The 22,832-nt window shown below is 33.7% G+C and overlaps 1 protein-coding gene across 1 annotated transcript in view; it reads left to right on the forward strand.

Annotated features, from left to right (window-relative positions):
- Positions 1–22,832, forward strand: part of Parp11 (poly(ADP-ribose) polymerase family member 11) — a 90,914-nt gene that overhangs the window by 31,437 nt on the left and 36,645 nt on the right. The window contains 8 exon segments of the mRNA XM_078015388.1: positions 5,999–6,127; positions 7,038–7,158; positions 9,666–9,709; positions 9,711–9,738; positions 10,187–10,262; positions 13,225–13,297; positions 13,377–13,507; positions 21,031–21,182. Of these exon segments, the coding sequence (XP_077871514.1) occupies positions 5,999–6,127; positions 7,038–7,158; positions 9,666–9,709; positions 9,711–9,738; positions 10,187–10,262; positions 13,225–13,297; positions 13,377–13,507; positions 21,031–21,182 (754 nt within the window).

Raw genomic sequence — 22,832 nt, forward strand, 5'->3', positions numbered from 1 at the left:
TGTATCTTTGGATCTAAAGTGTATTCCTGGAGATGGCTTTTAGTTGAATCTTTTAAAAAAATGTACCTGAACTCTGTCTTTGAATTAGATTGTTTAATTCACTCACATTTAATTCTATTGTTTATTTCCACATTATATTATTAATTACTTGTGCCATTTTGCTTTTGGTTTTTCATATTTTTATGTCATTTGTTCCTCCATTTCTCCTTTATTTCCTTTTTTATATTCAGTAGATATATTCTGGTGTAACATTTTGATTTCTTTTTATTAACTTGAAAGTAATATTTGGAAGCATTTTCTTAGTGGCTACTCTAGGACTTAAAATCTTCATCTTAACTTATTGGAATATTCTTTAGACTTACACTGACTTTAAGTAAAATATAGGAATTGTACTCATAATACTTCCATTCCTTCTCTCCCTTTTTAATGCTGTTACTTCTGTATATATTACAGTCTTGTGTGGTATAATGATTTTTAGTCAACAGTGGACCACAAAGATGACAGTGAACCCATAAGATTATAATGGATCTGAAAGTTCCTGTCACACACTTATAACCATTATAACATGATAGCATAAAAACATCACTCATATGTTTGTTGTAATGCTGATATAAACAAACCTGCTTCACTTGGGCAGTAATATAAAAGTATAGCAATAAAATTATGTAGAGTACATAATAATTGATAAGTGACTATATTTCTGTTTTATTTATTTACTATCAATAGTTTTATCATTATTTTAGAGTGTACTCCTACTTATAAAAAGAATTAACTATAAAGCAGTATTCCCCATTACACCAGCAGCAACCTCAAATATCTCATGTTTAGTGTCTTTCTTAATTGCATCAAGAGGCCACATCAAGTGACTGACTTATACTATCTAGATGTGTGTAAGTATACTTTATGGATGTTTGCACAGCTACAAAATCACTTAATGACTTTCTCAGAATGTACCTGTGTCATTAAGAAATGCATAACTGTATATATGTGACATAGTACCTATTGATCTCTTTTAAGTGTTCCGCCTCCTTTTGAGAGCTCCAATCTAATATTGAGCCTCTTTGGTGACATTTTTATATTGGCTATTGTATTTCTCAACTCCATAATTTTAAAAAATTTTTTTATTTAATTAGTTTTTGTTCTGATTACTTATACATGACAGTAGAATACATTTTGACACAACATACATAAATGGAGTATAAGCTTCTCATTCCTCTGGTTGTATATGATATAGAGTCATAACAGTTGTGTAATCATATATGCACATAGGGTAATAATGTCCAATTTATTCTACTATCATCCCTCTCCCCATTTTCTCTCCCCTTCTTTCACTCCCCTCTGTCTAATCCAAAGTATCTCTATTCTTCCTACCCCCCCTCCTTATTGTGAATTAGCATCCCTGCATATCAGATAAAATATTCAGCCTTTGTTCTCCAGAATTTCTTTTTGGTAGTATTTAATAATTTATTTCTCTTTATTGATATTCTCTATATGCTCAAACATTGATATCATTCATTTCCCTTAATCCTTGAAGCATGCTTTTACTTAATCCTTTGAACATATTTGTGATTTGCTAAGTCCACCATCTGGGCAGCTTCTAGCTACTTTTATTTCAGCTTATTGTCATATTTTCATTGGTTTTTTTCTTTTTGTATGTCTCCTAATTTTTTTTTGAAAATTGAGTATTTTAGAAAATATACTTCCACAGTCGGGGAGGTGGAGGGAGAGGAATTACATATGCCAGAGGTAATAGAGCTGGTGGAATGAAGTAGTGGTTCAGATCATACATAACTCAGATGTCACAGGTGTTTACCTGTTCTGAGATTGAGCCAGTTTTTTTGAATGGATGTTTCTCCATTTGTTACATGTCCTTAGGACAATTCCAGAGAGTCCAAATGTTTGTTTTTCAAAATAATTTTCACCAGTTAAAAATAGATTTGCTGGAGAGGGGGTCCATAGCACTCCTTACTTTGTTATTCTGGGAATTCTACCCCATTTTTCATCTTTTAATATCAGATTTTGGATCTTTATTTATATAGAGACAAGGTCTCTTTTTAGTACCAATTATGATTTCTTCGAGGTAGTCTGTGTATGCTCTCAGAATAAGTTAAATTTAGTTGTCAAAATCTCTTCAGAAACTTTTAGTCCGTGAGGAAAGCAGCATTATTTTTCTTATACAAACCAGCATTTTGACTTTAAGCTAATTTTCCATATAGTTTTTCAATTCGATGATTCTGACTGGTTGTTTCCAGGTTTTATAAATAAAGTTTCTTCTTAGAATAGATAGCGTTATAGACAGATTCTACCAGCATACCCCTTGTATCTGAAAATGCTTTGCCAATTTATATTAGCTTTTTTTTTTTCTTTTCTTCACAGCTGCTGTACAGAAAGTGTCAATATCTTCCAATTAAAAGCAGGGAAATCAGGCAGAATATGATATTGTAACTGAAGTAACTCATTCATTTAACATTTATTCGATGCCTACTCTATGACTGATAACTTGCACATGTTCTTTTTGTTACCTATAAATATTTTCTAACTAGAGCCATTATTACATTATGGTTACATTATTTAACATTTATTAAATAAACCTGAATTTCTCTTTGAATCTAATTTTACAAAATAGCCATTCATTTGGAGAGAAAATTTATTGTAGAAAATTATAAGGTTTTATATTATGAAATGAATTTTTTTTTTTGGAGGGGGAACCAGTCTATCTGTGAAGCTAAGCAATTAAAATAAGTTTGGCAGAAGAGAGAAAAAGTATCTATCAGTCTTTGAAAAAGGCTTGTTAACTTAGGAAAGAAGCAGTGTTTAGGAAGCCTTGGGTGTTTCTTTAATCTTCTTGGACTGCTATTTGTGATTATAGACAAAATAATTATATTACTCTCTGCTTTACTTTCTTTCTTGACTTTAATTGGAAAATAATAACTTCTTGAAGATTGGGTTGTGGAGGAAAGAAATAGTATAAATTGACAAAGAATTTTATGAAAAGTGCTTTACAAATGTTTGATATTATGGTACCTGTTTATAGGTACATTGTTCTACAGTAGAGATAAATATAAGATGCCTGGCTAACAGGAGGTTCAGAAAGGCCTTTGTTCAAACTCATTCTTTTTTATATATTTATTTACTTATTTTGTTTGTGTGAGAAGAAGTTTTACTATGTTGCCCAGGCTGGCCTCAAACTCATGGTCTTAAGTTATCCTCCTGCTTCTTGAATATTTGGAACTATAGGCATGCACTACTGCACATAACTTGTTAAAACACTTCCAGTTGTAACCTGGGCTAAGGTGAGATCATAAGTATAATGTATGTACCAGAACACTGATATTACATCGTATGCCATATAAAGGATAATTTCCTATTTTTCATTCCCTTTTCTAATAGAGAAAAGATGGAACTCTTAAGCCAAATATTTATGTTAACTATTAGCTTAAAGCTCATCTTTCCAAATTTTTTGATTACTTTCAGAAGAAAAACTAAATTTAGGTCACTCTCACTTTTCTCCTTCTCTCATGATGAAATGGCCATAGAAGGGATGAAATAGAAGGAAGAACCAGGAATTGTAAACTGGGAGAGTAGCTCAGTAGTGGAGCACTTGCCTAGCATGCTAGAATTCCTGGGTTCTAACCCTATCACTGGAAAAAAAAATCATAAAAGTAGTTAACTGTATAGTTGAGCTTAAACTTTAAATCATTGTCTTTATTTCTTGGTTAAAATATTTAAGGTAAATAGTGAGTTCTAAACCTGAAGCTCTTGATCCTAGGGTCTTCTGTTTTTCGTTTCCTAGCAGCCAATCAACTTTAAAACATGAAGGAATAAAAACCAGGAAATAATCATAAAGCATTCCTTGGAGAGAGTTTCCAAACATGAATAAAAAATCAAAACTAACGAGCCCCCTTCACTGAGCTCAGGTACTGTATTGGTACTTTACTACATTATCATTATTGTTCTAACAACACCTAATGAGGAAGGAGCCTTGAATTTTATATTTTGTAAAGAGGAAACTGTGGCCTAGACAAATAATGGAAACTTACCCTGGATTGCACAGCTCCTAGAAACAGGATGAACATTTTTTAGTTTATCCTGTAGTATATATTTATAGAAAAAATTCAAGATGTGGGAAAAAAATTTTTTAACAAATCAGTAATAACTATATATGTTTGCATATGTATCTGTGATCATACAAAAAGCCCTCACACCGATCTGAAAAATACATAGTAAATTGATATCATTTGGTAAGCCTGAAGAAGAAAAGTAATGTACCAGGAGTGGTGTTCAAATAAGTCTTTATTTTGAATTTTTTGATTTTTAAAAAGGGAATGCATTCCTGTTTTAGTTTGCAAATTTAAATAATTTATAAATTCTCATAAAATGAGGATAGAAAGCTGAATTCCAGATAATTTAAGCTTTTTTGACCAGCCTCTTTGTCCCCTTTCTAGTAATTTCTTCTTCATCAAAATATCCACCCAAGAATATTTAATAAAACTTTTATAATAATGTGTACATGAGTTAATTGGTATGGTTAACATTATAAAATCATTTATAATGAAGTATAAGGCATTATTACATGGTGGTTAACCATGGTAATGGTCAAACCATGGTGGTCTGACCCTGGAGCCAGACTGCCTCAGTTTGAATCTTAATTTTCCTATGGTATGAATTCTCTGTTTTGATTGTTATTAGGTCTAAATGAGGTATTATCTTCACAGTTCTTGGCAAATAGTAAGAACAATGTAAGAGTTAACTGTTATCACATCATCATCATCTTAACACTTAGAAAAAACTAGGCAAGTTATATTTATGTATGTATTGCACATACACATACATATATATGCATGACTTCATGTGGTTAATAAAGATATTTTTTAAATTAAAATTAGATTGTAATATTTCTGAGTTTTATAACCTTCTTTTGTATCCAACACCATATCTTAGAAACACCTTTCCATGCCATTAGATGAAATCATGAGTGTTTAAAACAAAAATCAGACGGATTTGGTCTTAAGTAGTTGTGATGGTCTGGATCCTTTTGACCAGACACATGAACATATAAAAAAATATGTTTAACAAATCAGGCACTTTGGGGCTTTGGACCTTTGGATGAAAATTTGCAACTTCTCCTCTAAGATTTTCCAACCTATAAAAAGCCGTTGGGGGTTGGGGGTGGGTGGGAGCTGGGGTTGTGGCTCAGCGGTAGAGCAATCGCCTGTGTGAGGCCTGGGTTCGATCCTCAGCACCACATTAAATAAATAAATAAACAAATAAATATTAATAAAATAAAGGTATTATGTCCAAGTACAACTAAAAATAAATATTAAAAAATGCTGTTACCATATTTAGCAATGTCATAAAATGTAATGAAAATATATGACAGAAATAACATTTCTTTGTCATTTATAACTGGACAAGTAGAAATAAAAATACCCTCAAAGGGAAAAGGCTCTATACTATATAATAGTATGATTTAGAAAAGTCCAATAACATCAGTTTTTTCCAATTAAATAAAAACTGTAGTCTGATTAGAATTATTAGTGAAAAATGATTTTTCTGAAATCTTTACTATCAAATCTAGTGTTTACAGGTCTGTTTGAGGTAACTTTAAAAAAGTTTTGATTGCATTCCTTAAGATGAAAAAGTGTTAAGCACCTCCTATGCCAATAAAATGATGAATGCTGAATCAAAAAAAAAATACTTTGGGGCTATACTGAAAACCTGAGGTGCTCATAGATGTTGATGTGGCTTATTTAAAGGGTTCAGTGGACCCTGCTATATCTCACCTCACATGAGGATTGTTTGTCTGATTTGTTAAGCAATAATATACAACATTTTAAAATGCTTTTCTTCAGAGCCAATACAAAGATAGAATGCTGTTTTAAACTACCACTCTGGAAAAGACATTGAAATACCATTCTTTTAAGTAAAATGATCCGTACAAAAGGACATTGTTAATTAATAGAATTATTTCTTTCTTTACTTCTTCCTGGCTTTTCAGGAGATGTTTCACAAAGCAGAAGAATTCCTATCCAAAACGACGGATAGTGAAATGGATGACATGGACACATCAGATACCCAGTGGGGCTGGTTTTACCTGGCAGAATGTGGGAAGTGGCATATGTTTCAGGTATTTCCCATCTTTGAATTTTAGCAGAAGGGGTTTGAATCACTTATAGCATCATCTTGCTGATGTATAAATGAGCATGAATGCAAAACTTGAAAGAAATTAAACCCTAAGGAAATCAAATAGCTTACATAATAGAAAACTTAGAAATTCTTCCAGTTCTTTTCCTTTTCTTCCCCCAGGTTTTCACAATAATTTATTTAGAAGAAACAGTATGTTTACAGTATGTTCAGAGTGTCAGTGTTACTAGAGTTGCATGATATCTGACATCTGAGCCAGCTCCAAGTTTGACTTGGTAGACAGAGAGAGAGAGAGAGGACAGAGCAAGTTTACATTAAACACCTTTTGTATGTCAGTATTATGTTAGGTGCTGTACACATATTTTTTTCTCTTATGCTCATAACAACTCTAAAGCAGATATTAAAACTCATGTCTTCTAGTCAAAAAAAGTGAAACTCAGAAAAGTTAACACAATGTGTCTAGAGTCACAGAGGAGTTAAACTGAGATTTGAACCTGTTCTCAAGCCTGTGTGTGTGTGTGTGTTTCCTCACCAAGCTGTTTAAAGTTAAAGATTAAAAATTTGAACCATTTAGAAAGTACAGTTAGTGTAATTATTAGAATAATTTGTGAAGAGTGTAATAATTTGTAAAAAGGAACATTTACCCAGGTGTTGAAGGGGACCATAACCTGTTGTTGTTTCTTTGCTGGACATCTTTAAACCATTTTCAGTATGAGGATTTAGTTGAGATCTTCCCTGTGTGTTGGGAGATAGAACAGATGGTTAGTAAGTTTCCCTCATTCTTCCATTTTCTTTTGCTATGACCATAGTATCACTTCTCTGGCCAACTTAGAATTTCTAAGTTTTCATATTAGTGAACAACTGATAATGAAACTTTCTGATTTATCTTAAAGCCGGATACCAACATTCAATGTTCAGTTAGTAGTGAAGATATTGAAAAGAGCTTCAGAACAAACCCTTGTGGCTCCATTTCTTTTACTACTTCCAAATTCAGCTACAAGATAGACTTCGCAGGTATGTTTTTTTTTTCCCCCTAATGGTTATGTTTTTAGTATATTGATAGAGTAATCTATAGCTCTGAAGATCAGGATTAGTTGTTACATTTACAAACAGTGAAATAGGGAAGTAAATATTTTTTGTGGCACATGAAAATTGCCCCATAAATATTCAAGTCTTGAATCTTCTTGAGCAACATTGCCTTTAATAAAGGCATGTTTCTGTGCATATATATTTATATATATATATATATATATATATAAATGCTTGTGAAAATTTTCATATATTTTGAGTTTATGTCATACTTGTTTTCTAAAATACACGAAGTATTTTATAGATCTTGGAATTTTTTTTTTGTTTGTTGGTTTGTTTTTGAGATGGAGGTCTTGTTGTTGCCCAGGCTGGCCTCAAACCCTGGGCTTAAGTGATTCTCCTGCCTCAGCCTCCTGAATAGTTAGGATTACAGGTAAATGCCACCACTTATAGCTCTTGTTTTATTCATCATCCAATCCATCTAGAAATAAGTTTGAAGCAGTTAGGAACTGTTTAATTTTAAAGGTCAAACATGTAAAGTGAGAAAGTCATAATTAGCTAATGATAGTTTCAAGACCAAAGTTTAGCTGAATGACCCTTCTCTTGGTGTCTTGGCCAGAAAACTAGTTCTTTAATGGAAATTGCCTTCTGCCATTTCTGATTTCATTGGCCCTTTCATAGATTAACCAGCTAATCTGGAAATCTGCCACACTTTTTATTTCATCTATGATTTGTGGTCAGGTTTTTAGGTAAACCATGAAAAACCTGTTGGATTCGGAAAGATCAATAGCAGGAAGGGAGCAGGGAGTGGGGAGGAAAGGAAAATATGAGGTACTGGATTCTGAATTAGAATAAGATATATTCCGTGCTTTTATAATTATGTTAAAAAGGATTCTACTGTCATGTATAACTAAAAAGAACCAATAATTTTTAGAAAGTCCCTTAAATTTTAAGTTGTTGGTATCCACTCTTTTTTTTAAAATATTTATTTTTTAGTTGTAGTTGAACTCATATATGGTGCTGAGGATCGATCCTAGGGCCTCGCACGTACTAGGCGAGCGCTTTACCGCTGAGCCACAACCCCAGCCCTAATATCCACTCTTTACTGCTTAGAGGCAAACAAGACCTAGATGGGGAGGCTTTCTTAACAAAAGTACATTTTGATTGCTGTACAGCTTAGTCTTCTATCTTTTCTTTCCCGATTTCTGGGAGTAGTATCTTTCTGACTGTGTTAGTAGTGTGCTGTAGTTAGGGTGCTAAAACGTTTGAAATTCCTTTGGACGAGCCAATGCCTAGAAATGGTGAAGGAGTTTTGTCCAGGTAGAGGATGATGCAAACAAATATCTAATAATTACTTTCCTCACCAAAATTATTTTTCTTGCTTTTTTTTTCATTATCATGAGTTAAAACTTAGATTCTCAGTCCTGAATAATCATAACTTCTTTTTAGTGACATTAGGCAAATAAACTGCTTTTTAGAGGATCCTGATATTTTTGACTTTCTGCTACAGTATAGGCAAACAGTGTGTGGTAGACATTTCTAGACATTTTTTTGAGGCAGTAGTAAAATAGAATGATATATACAGGCTTCAGGCTTCATGAAGAGGATGAGGTTTATTAAAGCATTCAGTAGATAATTTATCAAGCCACATTGATCCTAAAAGAATATTTGCTAGAAAAGTACATATTTTGAAAGCTTTCTGTCAGAAAATTAAGTTTATCAAAAAATATCTTGCCAGGTGTGATGGTACGTATCTATAATCCCAGGAACTTTGGAGACTGAGGCAGGAAGATTTCAAATTTAAGGCCAACCAACCCCGGGCAATTCAGTGAGACCCTGTCGCAAAAATAAAAAGGGCTGGGGTTATAGCTCAGTGTTACACCCCTGGGTTCAATCTCCAGTATCACAAAAAGTAAATATCTTTATCAAACAAATCGAGTTACATATACTAATAACTCAAGTTCCCCAACCATCTATATAGTGATAGTACTTCAAAGATAGTTATTAGTACTTAACGTACACTATTTCAAAGTTATTAGCCCCAACCATTCTGCTACTAGTCAACTCAGCTTCTCTCTATAAACTGAGAAAAGTAAACTCAAAATGAGATGGTTTAAGAAGATGGCACCATAGGTTTTGCACTATGTGCTGAGAAGATCTTGCTTTTTCCCTTGAACTGTAATGATGACAGTATGTACCGAGTCTAGGAGAATACAGAAAGCCAGGACAAACTTTACACTAGCACTTGCCTGGGTGGGTGAACTCTTTGTTTAGGAATGAAATGCTGTCAAGTAGACAAGATAACCTGGCTAGAATCTTGAATTAAGACTTATGTGGGAATGAAGACATGGATCTGGTAAATATTGCCAAGGCTGACATATAGATGAAAGAAGAAAATGATACATTTAGTTATTAATTAATATTTTATCACTAGAATTGGTTATATAAGTATGTGTTGGGTCTCGCCAGGTTTTCTATTTTTTTTGGTTTAGGTATACAATTTAAAGAGAAGGCAAGAAATATACAAATTTTTGAAATTCTGTGAGTTGTGCAAGTTTTATAATGGTAATGTATCTCTTTTCTCATTTCCAAAATTCTTGGAGAAATAAATCAAAGTATATTTTTCCATTTAATAAGCCAAACAGAAGGTTTAATATGATAATTTCTTTCTTTTTCTAGTACTCTTAACTTTCCTAAACTTAGAACTATTGTATTTTATTGTCAATATAATCTAAGCACAGTACAGAAAGGAATAGACCCTGCATACTGAGCAGTATATAAAATTAGCATGTTATGAGCTTAGGTCAGGCAATGAAGCTGTGCTCCCCTGAAGAGCACCTTTATGACAAGATGTATAGATGCATGGTAAAGTATCTTAATATACTCTGCTTGTCAGCTGCTCCCATATCTCCATGATTCCTGGTCATCATGTAGTTTGACTACTAATCTTCGTGATATTTTATAGCACAGTTTGTTTCTATGGCTTATCTAATATCTTTGTCTTTGTGTACAGAAATGAAGCAAATGAATCTCACCACTGGAAAGCAGCGCTTAATAAAAAGGGCTCCTTTTTCTATCAGTGCTTTCAGGTATTGTAAAGAGAATGGGGCAGAAAGGGTATTTTGCCATTTGATAGAGAAACGCATAGACTAACAATGTTTTGTGAGTCAATAAATGACTTTTTATATATTAAATTGACTTTTTAAATATTAAGTCTCTCATTTGTTGATAAAATAGCCAATCATCTTCTGTCATCATTTCTTCTATTCTTTCCCCCTTTTGTTGTTTATTTATTGTTTTCAATTCTTGAGAATAGTGTGCACAGTAGTTACAAAATGTCTTATGGCCTTTGTAATAAACCCTTAAAATAATACACTGGTAAGTTTGAATTTTAACTAAAGATATTCTCAACAGAACCATCCACTTATTTGAGTTATAAGTCCTGGGTAATTGCCCACTTTGTATCTCCACTGATTTCTACTAGGCAACCCTTAGAAGTAATTTCAAGTCTTTAGCAATTAAAAGAGACCTAAGGAAAATGTTTGCACAACGGGGCAACAGGACTACTCCCTGGATCTACACTGAAGATTTTCTTTTTGCTCTCTCTGGCTGTACATAATCTGAAAAAAGAGGTGTACATGCCAGATTAAATATTTGTTATTCATATGAATGTAGTTGAAGGGAAAAACCTTAGAGCATGTCTCCTTTTTTTTTAAAATGATTCCTTAAGCAAATACTGAAATTCTTTTTTTTCAAAGAATTTAAAATGAAACAAAACAAAACTAAAATAGTAGCATGTGAATTGTACAAAATACCTGTTTGCTTCCTCCAAGGAGAATTTTTGAAAGGATTTGAGCAAAAGAAAGAAATTGAAAGAATTAGGGCAAAGGAATAAATATTTTAAGTTTCTATCAGTTCGTTTCTCAGTATTTGTGACTTATAATTTGCATTATGATTTAAAAGTTATTCAGATATTTATCTGATAAATGTGCTAATACATCTATGGAATATAGAGAATATTTTTCTTCCACCTACATCATGGTCACATTCTTTAGTACTAGGAATATAAAAAGGAATTGCTTATATTCAAAGAGCATGTAATCTGGGAGAAATATGAGACATTATAATGGAAAATATTATTGGGTGTGTTTTATCTGGTATGCCTTTGATGGGGGTAAGAAGCACAAGTTGGGGTCAAAAACTGTGTTATCCACACTGTACAAATAATATAACAACAGCAGGAGAGGGAGAGAATTAATTAAACAGAATGGAGGACAGCATGCAAGATAATAATAAAAGGGGAGGGTTAATTAAAGAGGAAAAATAGAGTGATGAAGGTCAGGTGCTGACATAGAAATGTTCATTGAAGACTATTAAACATTTATTTCAGGTAAAGCAAATAATTTATACCTCCTATTGACAAGGAATTAATTCAGGCTTTGGGCTATAAAATTTTGTCTGTTTTTACTAGCTAAAAGATACTTAAGACATTTAGGAAAAATTTTTTGCTTGTTATAGTGAAAGAACTAATTTAGAGTTATTTTAGAATTCTCTAAGACCAACATGGATGAAGAATTTGAACATTCACACAGCTACAAAAGAGAAATACAAATCAATATCAGGCTTAAAAAAAACCTATCAGATTGACAGAAATTTGAAAGCTTAATATCACACCTTTTGGGAGAGGTTTTTGGAAAATAGGCTTTCTCTATATTTCTTGTGAGAATGTTAATAAGGTGGCATTTGCACAGTATCTGTCAAAATCATGAATAAATATATACTTTGACCAAAAATTTAATTTCAAAGTGTTATTCTTCAGATAGACCAACGGACATGTAAAGTGATAAATAGACAAACTTGTTCTTTGTGGAGTTCTTAATACAGTAGCAAAAAGTGAAAGACAAGCTGAATATCATCAATAGGAGTCTGGATAAATAAACCACACACACACACACACACATTCATACAGTGGAATGCTGGGCATCTGAAAAATATTTAGAGTGCTTTTATTTATTCAACCAGTATTTATTGAGTGTCTACCATATGCCAAACTCTGTTGTAGGCCCTGGGAATGAGAATACTTTCTATGTGTTGATATGGAAAGATCTCAGATTAAGTGGATAAAAAGATGCAGAAATGTAGGCTATTTATGCTGCCATTTGTGTGAAAGAATAATTTGGCTTATATTTACCTAAAGAGATTCCAAAAGAACAAACAATTAAAAACAGTAATTACTTGGCGTAAGCAAGAAGAAAGAATTGGATAGAACAAGGACTGGAGTGGAGGGACACTTCCCACTGCATTCTTCTTTATGCACAGTCATTTTTAATGATGTTGTTTTTTTCCTAAAATTAAAATGAGTTTGAAAAAATAAACTAAAGATAGGTTTGAAACTAATTTTTTCCATTAAAATTTTTTCTATTTCAATCACCAGAGAGGATTAGCATTACTAATAGTAAATGCTAACTAGTGTTAGCATTTACTATTAAACACCCCATCATCACTATCTTTCTTTGCTCACATCCAGTGGTTTGGACACTTTAGTTTTAAAAAGATTTCTGACTGCAGTAAGCGAATTAATGTGGATCACGAAAGAGAATTTTAGATTTGACTCAGATCTTGGAGTACATAAATGGCTGATAGAGTTTCACTTTTATTCAGTAGGCAATATAAATAAGAGCTTAGGCTTTTTTTTTTTTTTTTCCTATCAGGAGTTTAATTTTTTTCCTTAGAAATACCTTTTCTCTAATCTTCCTTACATTTTAAAGAAATTTTAGAAACTTAAAATAAGACAGAACTATATAATTATTTTTGAAATTTATTGGTGTGTAAGATTGGATATTTTTCATCAAAGTTTACTATTTAATACCTGAAAAACAGCACACAGTGAGCATTCAATACATATTTTTAAATAAAGAAACAAATGGTTGCACTTATTGCATTTGTCATCATACCATGAACATGAAAATTTAGCTTCGGAGAAAATACTAAATTACTGGCAGTAATTATAATCAGCTTCTAATATTTTGTTTTATTTTTTGCTGTTTTAAGTTATATCTGTGAAAATGAGGCTATCCCTATGCCACCACACTGGGAGAATGTGAATACTGAAGTACCATATCAGGTAAGAGCAGGTCTGACTATCTATCCCTTGAAGAAATTAGAAAGGAGTGTAACAAAACCATGTACTCTTTTCTTCCCAGCTTATTTCTCTGCACAATCAAACACATGAATATAATGAAGTTGCCAGTCTCTTTGGGAAAACAATGGATCGTAACCGAATTAAAAGAATTCAGAGAATTCAAAATTTAGACCTATGGGAATTCTTTTGCAGGTAAGATGATCTCTGATCTGAACCTTCCTATCTGTAAAACTTATATAGTTAAACATCAGTGTTTAATTGTATTAATTTTTACTGATGTCGACATGCTGATTTTATTTTGGCATATTTCTACCTGGCCTCTCAGTGCACTTCTTTAGCATTCCTGGAGGAGTAAAAGAGAGCTACTCTTCAAGTGAATCCCTGGCATTATAACTCAGAAAGCTTTCCCTGGGGGCTTAAAGATGTGCATCTTGACTGAAATGGACATTATAAGTCTCAGGAGCTGCTCAACTTTGTTGATGTGATTTTGTTTGGCTTAGCTTTTTATGTCAAATTAGAAACATTGTTGACTTTTTTAATAATTATACTTACACTATATTTTTTTTGGGATGGGGGCACCAGGGATTGAACTCAGGGGCACTTGACCTCTGAGCCACATCCCCAGCCCTATTTTATATTTTATTTAGAGACAGGGTCTCACTGATTTGCTTGCACCTTGCTTTTGCTGAGGCTGGCTCGTGATCCTCCTGCCCCAGCCTTCTGAGCCACTAGGATTACAGGCCTTTGCCACCGTGCCCAGCTACTTACAGTATCTTACACAAAACTAGTCATTGCTTGTTTTGATTTAAAGAACAGTCTAAAATATACCTTCAAAATTCTTACTTAGCTTAGAGTTTATGTAGGTTTAAAATTTCAATTTAATTTTAGATTTAAGTTAAAAATGACCTATTAGATTGCTCATTGTGCACAAAACCTAAAAATAAATCCCATTACAGAAAACTTGGAGGTATTGTTCAGATTAACCTGTTGTGCTGTATTTTTATAACAAATATTACTTAAAGTAAGTGGCTCTCTGAAATATTTTAGTTAACATTTGTAGATGAGATTGGCTTCTAATATTTTTACTCTGACTTTGAATTTTTTTTCAGAAAAGTTTCAAACAAAAAAGTAGAGAGTCTAATATAAGGAAACCCATGTGCTCATCATCCTGCTTCAATATTTATCAAGATTTACCTCACATAGTCTATCTCCTTTTTGTTATTGTTGTTGGTGAAGTATTTCAAAGTAAATCCCAGACTGTAACTCATTTCATTTCCATATACTGGACATTTAAACGACTTTTGTTTGGTAATGGTACATGGAATTCTTTCTTGGTTCTAACTGATTAGTTAAATGTGGCCCATGTACGTTCCAGGTATAATTCTCATAGTTGTTTATAGTAAAATAAGCTGTGTTCAGCTTGTGTTTTTATAGTTTTGACTCTTTGTACCAAACCATCTTTTATTTCTGACAATAACTGTGTCTGACTTTGGAACATTTTTTGGATCTTGTTTGGAGGATTCTGTTTATAGAGGAAGATAGAAAAAAGCCTTTGCCCCCTTTGATTTTATTACCTCAGTGACTGTTTTTCTGAAATGGGTTGTTGAAAACTTGATTTTTTATTTTTAATCAGACCTCTGAAGTAGAGCTCATATTGATCTCCATAATTTGAGTTCCAAATAAAACCTACTGTAAAAAACCATCCCATTGGGGATATGGCGCAAGCGGTAGCGTGCTCGCCTGGCATGCGTGCGGCCCAGGTTCGATCCTCAGCACCACATACAAACAAAGATGTTGTGTCTTCCAAAAACTGAAAAATAAATATTAAAAATTCTTAAAAAAAAAAAAAGATAACACCTCCTAAGGCAGGTGTCAGTTAAGCTAGACACAGATAGAATAGAGAAAGGACATCCTAGGCTTTGGGAACAGCATGGGCCAAAGTCTGGATATAAGAAAAGAATATAGAAAGTTGAGAGAATTTCAGATTGAATAGAAAATTACCATGAATGGTGAAACAGGAGGCTAAAAAAGTAGTCAGTAGGGAGAGCTTGCGGGAGTTTATATCAGAACCACTGGGTGGTTGTATAATTTTATTCAGTAACCTTAGTTGAATTCAGTTGATCCAGAGAGTTTGCAGGTGCCAGACTTTATAAGGGCTTTATAAGCTAAACTAAAAGATTTTCTTTCCCTGGAATGGTAGAAAATCCTTGTAAGACTTTAAGCAAGAGGGTGATGGATCTGATTTGAATTTTAGAAAAATAATTCATCAAGCCATACTGTGGGGAAGGTTTCAAAGCAGTGGTTCTCAACTGGAGTGATTTTACCTACCAGGAAACATTTAATAATGACTGGAGAAATTTTTGATTGTCACATGGTGGGTTGGAAGGTGCTAATGTCATCTATTAGATAGAGACCAGGGATACTAAACATCCTACAATATATAGGACTGCCAGAACAAAGAGTTATCCAACCCCAAATATCAATAATGTCAAGGCTGAGAAACTCTTATTTAAAGGAATCACAGTTTGAAGCATGGAGATCAAGTTAGAAAATTATTTCAGTAATTAAACTGAGACATAGTGGGTGGCCTAAACCAAAGTGATATCTATTGTATATAGGCAAAGGGGACAGTTTTGAGATCTTGAGTATGTAAAATGGTGGGACTTGGTGCTTGAATTAATGTGTGTGATGGGGTAGGTAAATAAGGCAGAAAAGGTAACTCCCACATTTCTGGACTATTTGTTTTAGTTGACTAAAGGATATGGGTAGAAACAGGCCTTGGTCTTTATAGGGACAATGGAAGGTTCCCTGGTGGTTGATGTACAGCATTTGATATACAAGTCAGGAGCTTAGGCAAGTAGTTTAGAGACAAAGACTTTGGAGTTTTTAGAAAATATGGGGCAATATAAACTATAGGGATGAGTAAGATGACCAGGGAATATGTATAGATTAAGGAAAATTAACCAAACTCTGGAAGGAATGAACAGAGAAAGAGAAAACCTAAAGAGGAAAGGAAGAAGTATCAACCACGGAAGGTAAAAGAAAACCAAAAGAATGTGGAGTTGCAGAAGCTGAATGAAGAAAGTAGTTTATCCAAATAGACATCATCTGCCAGGCCCCATACTGAAGAAATGCCAAGAAAGATAAATATTAAAAATGTCCTTTGGGCTTTGTAACCTAAAGATCATTGGTAACCTTGATCAAAGCATTGGTAGATGCTATATTGTGTGTACAAGCAAATGTCAACAACTCTTAAGAAGCTTGGCAGTGACAAGGATGAGCAATGTGAGAAGATAGAGAAAATGTTCAAGGAAAAGTGTTTTTGTTATTTTGTGTTGTTTTAATTTAATGATGAGTGAGATCTGAGCTTTGTGATTGGAAGGAACCTATAAAGGAGAGTTTAGAGACATGAGAAAAAGGGGGAAGCATAATTGATAGATTAAGACTCACAAAGAGGCATGACAGAATGGAATTCAGAGAACACATGTTAGAAAGGAGGGAGAGAGAGTGTCCAGTTAGATTGGTAGGTAAATAGAGATAGAGGATGAGGAGAAGAGCTAGGTTAGAGTCTCATGCCTTCAGTTTCTATGTGAAATAAGAAATGAAGTCAGCTACATAGAATGAATTGTTGTTAGGAAGGTGTGGATAAAGAGGGAAAAGGAAAAGGGATAGGAGAGATTTGAAATGGACACTGTGGAAAATGGGAGAGAAAGAGCTAACTTGGGAACCATAGGATTTTTATCAGTGTTGAGGATTTAGCTGAGATTGGAATATGTGAATTTCCAGTGGAAATCATGGGAAATTTTCTGTGATTCACATCAGCAGTATAAATATAAGAGTAGGTAGGAGAGATGATGAGATTGATCCACAATTGGGAAGTATAAGACAGTTAGGAAATAAGATCTGTGAAAACTTCTGTCTCCTTAAGAATGTAGATATTGATAGATCAGATATTCTCAAAACTGACTGCATATCAGTGTCTCCGTGGAGCTCTTTAGCCAATAGAGATGCCTGATACTTGTCCTAGATTCAGCAAATCAGAACCTTTGGGTTTTGAAAATTTCCTCTCTTAAAAGGTCTATAGGTGTTTCTGATGTTCATCCAGAAGGGAAGACCACTGATCTAAACCTAGGTAAACTTCATTGCAGCACATGAAGACATTCCTGCTCCAGTGCAGAGCATGTGACATACACAATTTAGCTTTTCTGGCACTCTGGTCCCTAAGATGGAGGGTAATATTGAGATGTCTTTGAGAAAGGGTGCCACAGTACTTTTAGTAAATTCAGAAGTAATTGTGGGTTTGGACACAGTTTGGCAGGGCTGTGAAGAATTTAGTGTAGTCCTGTGTCTTTCCTTGCAGGTTTAATTGAAGTTCAAGAGGCCCTGAAACTCAACTCTATCCTTTCTGGAACCCTAAAGATATAGTCTGTGAGTGTCCACATTTCTTGCGTGCCTTCATCATGGACACTTAAATAAATAAAACTTGCTGTGGGGATATGGAGCTTTAACCAGCTGCCCAGCTCTGCCTCCAGCAGAGATGTTTGCTCCATCCAATCCAGTAACCAGTTTATCATTGCCTGCTGATGGCCACACTCCAGGCTGTTTAGGCCACAGTTTATTTATAATATCTAAGATACACTGGAGTAAATTTTCAAACCAAGATTCATTTTAATCTGTGCCTGAAATATAGTGACAAGTGAACATCCTGATTTTTTAGAGTGAATTCTAGTCATCGTAGCTCATGGAACTTGACCTTAGAGGGATGTGTTTTAAACACATTTTTACTTTAAAAAATGGTATGAATTCATGAATGCCAAACTAATAGGATTGCCATAGTGGTAATTTGGAAAGTTCCTTACAGTCTAACTTGATTTTTATGAAGTAGTGGAGAAAGTTTCTTATGTTGAAGACATGGTATGCCAGGTCATAGTACAAAGAGAAAAATTAGTAGAAGTCATGCAAAGAGTAACTTGAATGGTATGCATGCTTTCTTCTTCAACATTTTTATCAGGAACTTAGATGAAAATGTAGAGGACTTGCTTATCATTCTCGTGAAAGATTCAAAACTAGAAGGGGTAGTTTATTTGTTTCATGAGTGAATCAGTAGTCAGAAAGACCTTGGAAGGTTGTAAGTAGGTCAAAACATACACTATCTTTTTTATAACTAGTTTTCTTTGTTAAAAAAGGAACAGACGTACATTATAAGAAAAGAAAAAGTGAGACATAAAGTTCTAAAACAGAAAGTTGGTATGTATAATTTGTTCTTGTAAAAACCTGTGTTTTTTGTGAAATAAATAATTGCTTACTGCATATCCCTCTAATGTCAGGCTCAATGGTCTGGAAAGATTGTTGCAGTAGATCAAAGCATATGCATTTAATTTTGATACATATTGTTGAATGACTTGAGAAAGATCATAGACATTTTAATTTCTGTCATTTAAATGAATTACATTTCTCCACATATTCACTGAGCTTCATGTTGATAAAATTTGTTGACTTGAGGGATGGATAAATTTGTTGTTTAATTTTTACTTTTTAAATTACTATATCAAGTTTAAAGCTTAACTGCAAGAAGTCTACAGATTAGATTGTACAAATTCATCAAGCTCAGAGGTCTGGTTTGAAAAGTCTTGGGAGTTTTAATTGACTGCACACATTAGATAAGCAGTTTTATGCCTCTGCTACAAAACTGAATTCAGTGGTTTTGGTGAAGTCAGTGCTGTCTGATGATACCTGAACTCTATTTCTATTTCTATTTCTTACCAACAGTTATTAACTAGAAGGTGTCTAGCAGATTTATGTTAGCTAGAGAAGGTCCCGTAAAGAGAAAGACCTGGAAGCATTGCTGTGTGAAGACTAATTGAAGGAACAGTATATGTTTAACCTACAGAAGAAAGCCCAATGAGATGTTCATACTTATGTGGGGGTATTTATAGAGTTGTTTTAAAAGAGTGATTCAAATTGTTCTGTGTTCAGAAGAGAACAATGACAACTAGTCAGTAGAAATAATGGGAAGGCAGATTTTGGTTCAGTGTGAGAGTACTTGTTGAGAGCCACAGCCGAAGGGGCCCCAGCAAACTTCCAGCTGCCAGCTGATGATTGGCTCACAGCGGCCCCAGCAAACTTCTAGCTGCCAGCTGATTGGCTCCTCTGTGGTGATGCTCATTGGGTTGTTTCCCCACCCTTTCAGACCTCGGAGCTGCTCTTTGGGAGACCTTTTTTGGCTCTCTAACAATTACAGCTGATCATAAATAGAATGAATATTCTGTCTTGCAAAGCAGTATGTCCTTGATGCTGGAATGAACTTAAACAGGCATTAAATAGTTAGCTATCACAGGTGTAAAGGGGAGGGAGTATTTTTAAAATGTCTTTTTAATGAAATATTTTGAAAGTAAAATGCAGCAGATAAATTTTCAGACACCTGTATGCCTACCAGATTTAATGCTTTAATACTTGCCCCACTTTCTTCATCTTTGCATATTGTTCTTTTAAAAGTATAAAACATGATATATACAACTGAAGTATTTACACTATCTTCTTCTGGTCTTCTTCTTTACTTTTCTATAATGCCTTCTTGTTTATATTTTCATAGTTTTTTACTACATACATATCTCTATTTACAATATACAGTATTATTTTGAGAAATGTGTGTATATTTGCAACATTCTTTTTACATCCAAGATTATTTTTCAAATCTACTGTTAATGCATGTCAGTCTAGTTTATTACTCTTAACTTTGATATGTAAATATATAATTATATATTCATTTTTCTGTGAAAGAATTCAGGGCTTTTAGTTTTTGTCTTTTCAGTTACAATTCGTTCTACATTGAATGTCTTCTTATGTGTTAAAAGAGATGTGCCTGTTGGAAGAGCTGGGTGTGGTGGTACATGTCTACAATCCCAAGGACAGGGATGGGTGGGGGAGACTGAGGCAGCAAGATCACAAATTTGAGGCCAGACCCAGCAATTTAGTGATACTGTGCCTTAAAGTAAAATACAAAAAAGGCTAGGCATGTAGCTCAGTGGTAGAGCACCCTGGGTTCAATCCCCAGTACCAAAAAAAAAAAAAAAAAAAAAAAAGATGTGTCTGTTTGAAAGAAAGTTAAACTTGATGACTTAATGTTCCTTCCATCCATAATATCCCAAATTCACATCAATTCAACTAACATATTCTAATCTCTGGAGATAGAAAGATGTGGCCCCAGCTCAAAGAATTCGCTGTCTAATGACCCTGTGAGCTTTGTATTTAATTATTTATAATCTCATTTATAGGCATCTGTAAATCTTAGCTGGTTTAAGCCTTCAATTACCTTTACTATGATGAAGCATAGTCTAGATATCTATATTTTTGGGGAAATTTTTAAAAAAATTTTTTCTTTGTTTTTTGGTAGTGGGCCGGGAAAGGGGAATGCTGGGATCAAACTCAGGGTTCTGCACGTGCTAGGTGAGCATTCTAACACTGCACTACATCTCCAGCCGCTTTTGGTATAATTTTCAACCTTTAAGCTCAATTTAATTAATAATTTTTGAGGAGATGATTTAAGTGTCCAAGAGCATTGGAAATTATGTCTTTTCCAAAACTGCTTTGTCTACTTAGGATTTATATTAAAGATGTATTTTCTATTGAACATTGTTCTTTAAAAAATTACTAAATGCTACTTATGGTCTGTTTCTGTGTGTGCTTTTGTGTCTTTCTGTGTATTGTGTTTTTAGGAAAAAGGCTCAGCTCAAGAAAAAAAGAGGTGTCCCTCAGATTAATGAACAAATGCTATTTCATGGTACCAGCAATGAATTTGTGGAAGCAATTTGCATTCATAATTTTGATTGGAGAATAAATGGTATACATGGTGCTCTTTTTGGGAAAGGTAATTATCAGAATTCCAGGTCCAAATTTAGTTCTAGGATTCTCTCTCTTCTTTAGAGATAATTGACAGTTATGTAATTCAGTAGTAGTTAAAAGTTACTGTCCTGGGTTTCAGGCACATCCTCAGAGTTTCTGAGCTGCAGATAAGTCAATTCTTATGTGCACAGGATGAAGTAAGACTCTTACACTTCTGTCAAATTAAATAACTCCCCAAGTTCTAATTATTCATATGGGGCATCATGTCCATGTTGAAGAATTTTTGCATTATATGTAACATCCAGATATAGTCTTTTATATGTATAAGCCTACACACTAAATTGCTTTATGGAAAAGATAGATAGATGATAGATGATAGATAGATAGAGTGATAAAATAAGTTAATTATATTATGCACCAGTATAGGTACTAGTGATTTTATTTTTATTTTTATTTTATTTTTTACAAAATAATAGGTGAGAATATTAATGGGCAATAAGGAGTAATTGGGGGAAACTTTATCTTATTTCTAATGTTATGAAAGTCTAAATTCTCTAGTTTATGCCCACAACTCAAGCAAATTAAGGAGAGATGAGGGGAAAAGGTCAGGGATGGATATTTATTTTTCTAGTCTTTACTCTGTACCTTACTTCAGCAAAAGAATTACGATGTAGGATCAGGATATGCTACATTTTGAAAAAGTAAATTAATTTAAAAAACCTACAGAAAAGGCCATCTCATTTATTGAACTGTAAGAGGGTCAGAAAAATCTTAACACAAATCCATTGATATTGAGTAAATATGACACTTTGTAATTCCAAAAATGTTTAGAGTAATTGTTGCCTTAATGATGATTTTTACTGTCTACCATTTCTAAAGAGTCAGCTTCTGTTGAGTTTTCATGTTTAGAAATTGAACTGGTCAAATTGTTATAAAATATTCTGACAGGAACAGCTATGTTAGTCAGCTTTATGTTACTATAACAAAATACCTGAGACAACTTAAAAAGAGGAAAGGTGTTTTGGCTTATACTTTCACAATTCCCTTTGAGAGTATTCCCTCAGTGACCTAAGACCTCCCACTAAGTTCTGCCTCTTTGCATCAAGCTGGGAACTAAGCCATCAACACATTGCCTTTGGGGAACTTTTAATATCGAAACCTTAGCAATAGCTTTGTACTCTCAGAAATCTTTTTCTGGACATAAAGTTCTGTTATTTCCAGAATTGTTATTGGATTATAACCATGTATCTAGAAGTATGGTTTCTTGGAATTTGAACTCATCTCTGTTACTTGAAGTTTTCTGTCATCTCCAGAGCTTAGCTGAGGGAGGAGTCTTAGTAGAAAGAAATAAAAGTGGGAAGAAGGTCCACATGATAAAAATTTAGGTCCTGCCACACTTTTAATCACAGAACAGTTTTATTTACTGGGCTTCTTTGCAAGACTTTTTGAAAACAGAAGTCTGGTATCTGCAGTTTAGTGGGAGTGGAGGAGGGTATTGGCAAGGTCTGGCGTATACCAATAAATCTATGCCTCTGGCAGTCTGCACTGCAGCTGTCCCCAACAGATGGATTTCTGTTCTTTCCTTAAGGATCTGCAGATGAGGAAATTCCACATCTATTTTTGTTATACAATTCCATGAGTCTATTCTCCTGACAATTAGAATGTTTTTTGTTTA

This window comes from Ictidomys tridecemlineatus, chromosome 6, assembly GCF_052094955.1.
Source record: "Ictidomys tridecemlineatus isolate mIctTri1 chromosome 6, mIctTri1.hap1, whole genome shotgun sequence".
Classification (NCBI taxonomy): Eukaryota; Metazoa; Chordata; class Mammalia; order Rodentia; family Sciuridae; genus Ictidomys; species Ictidomys tridecemlineatus.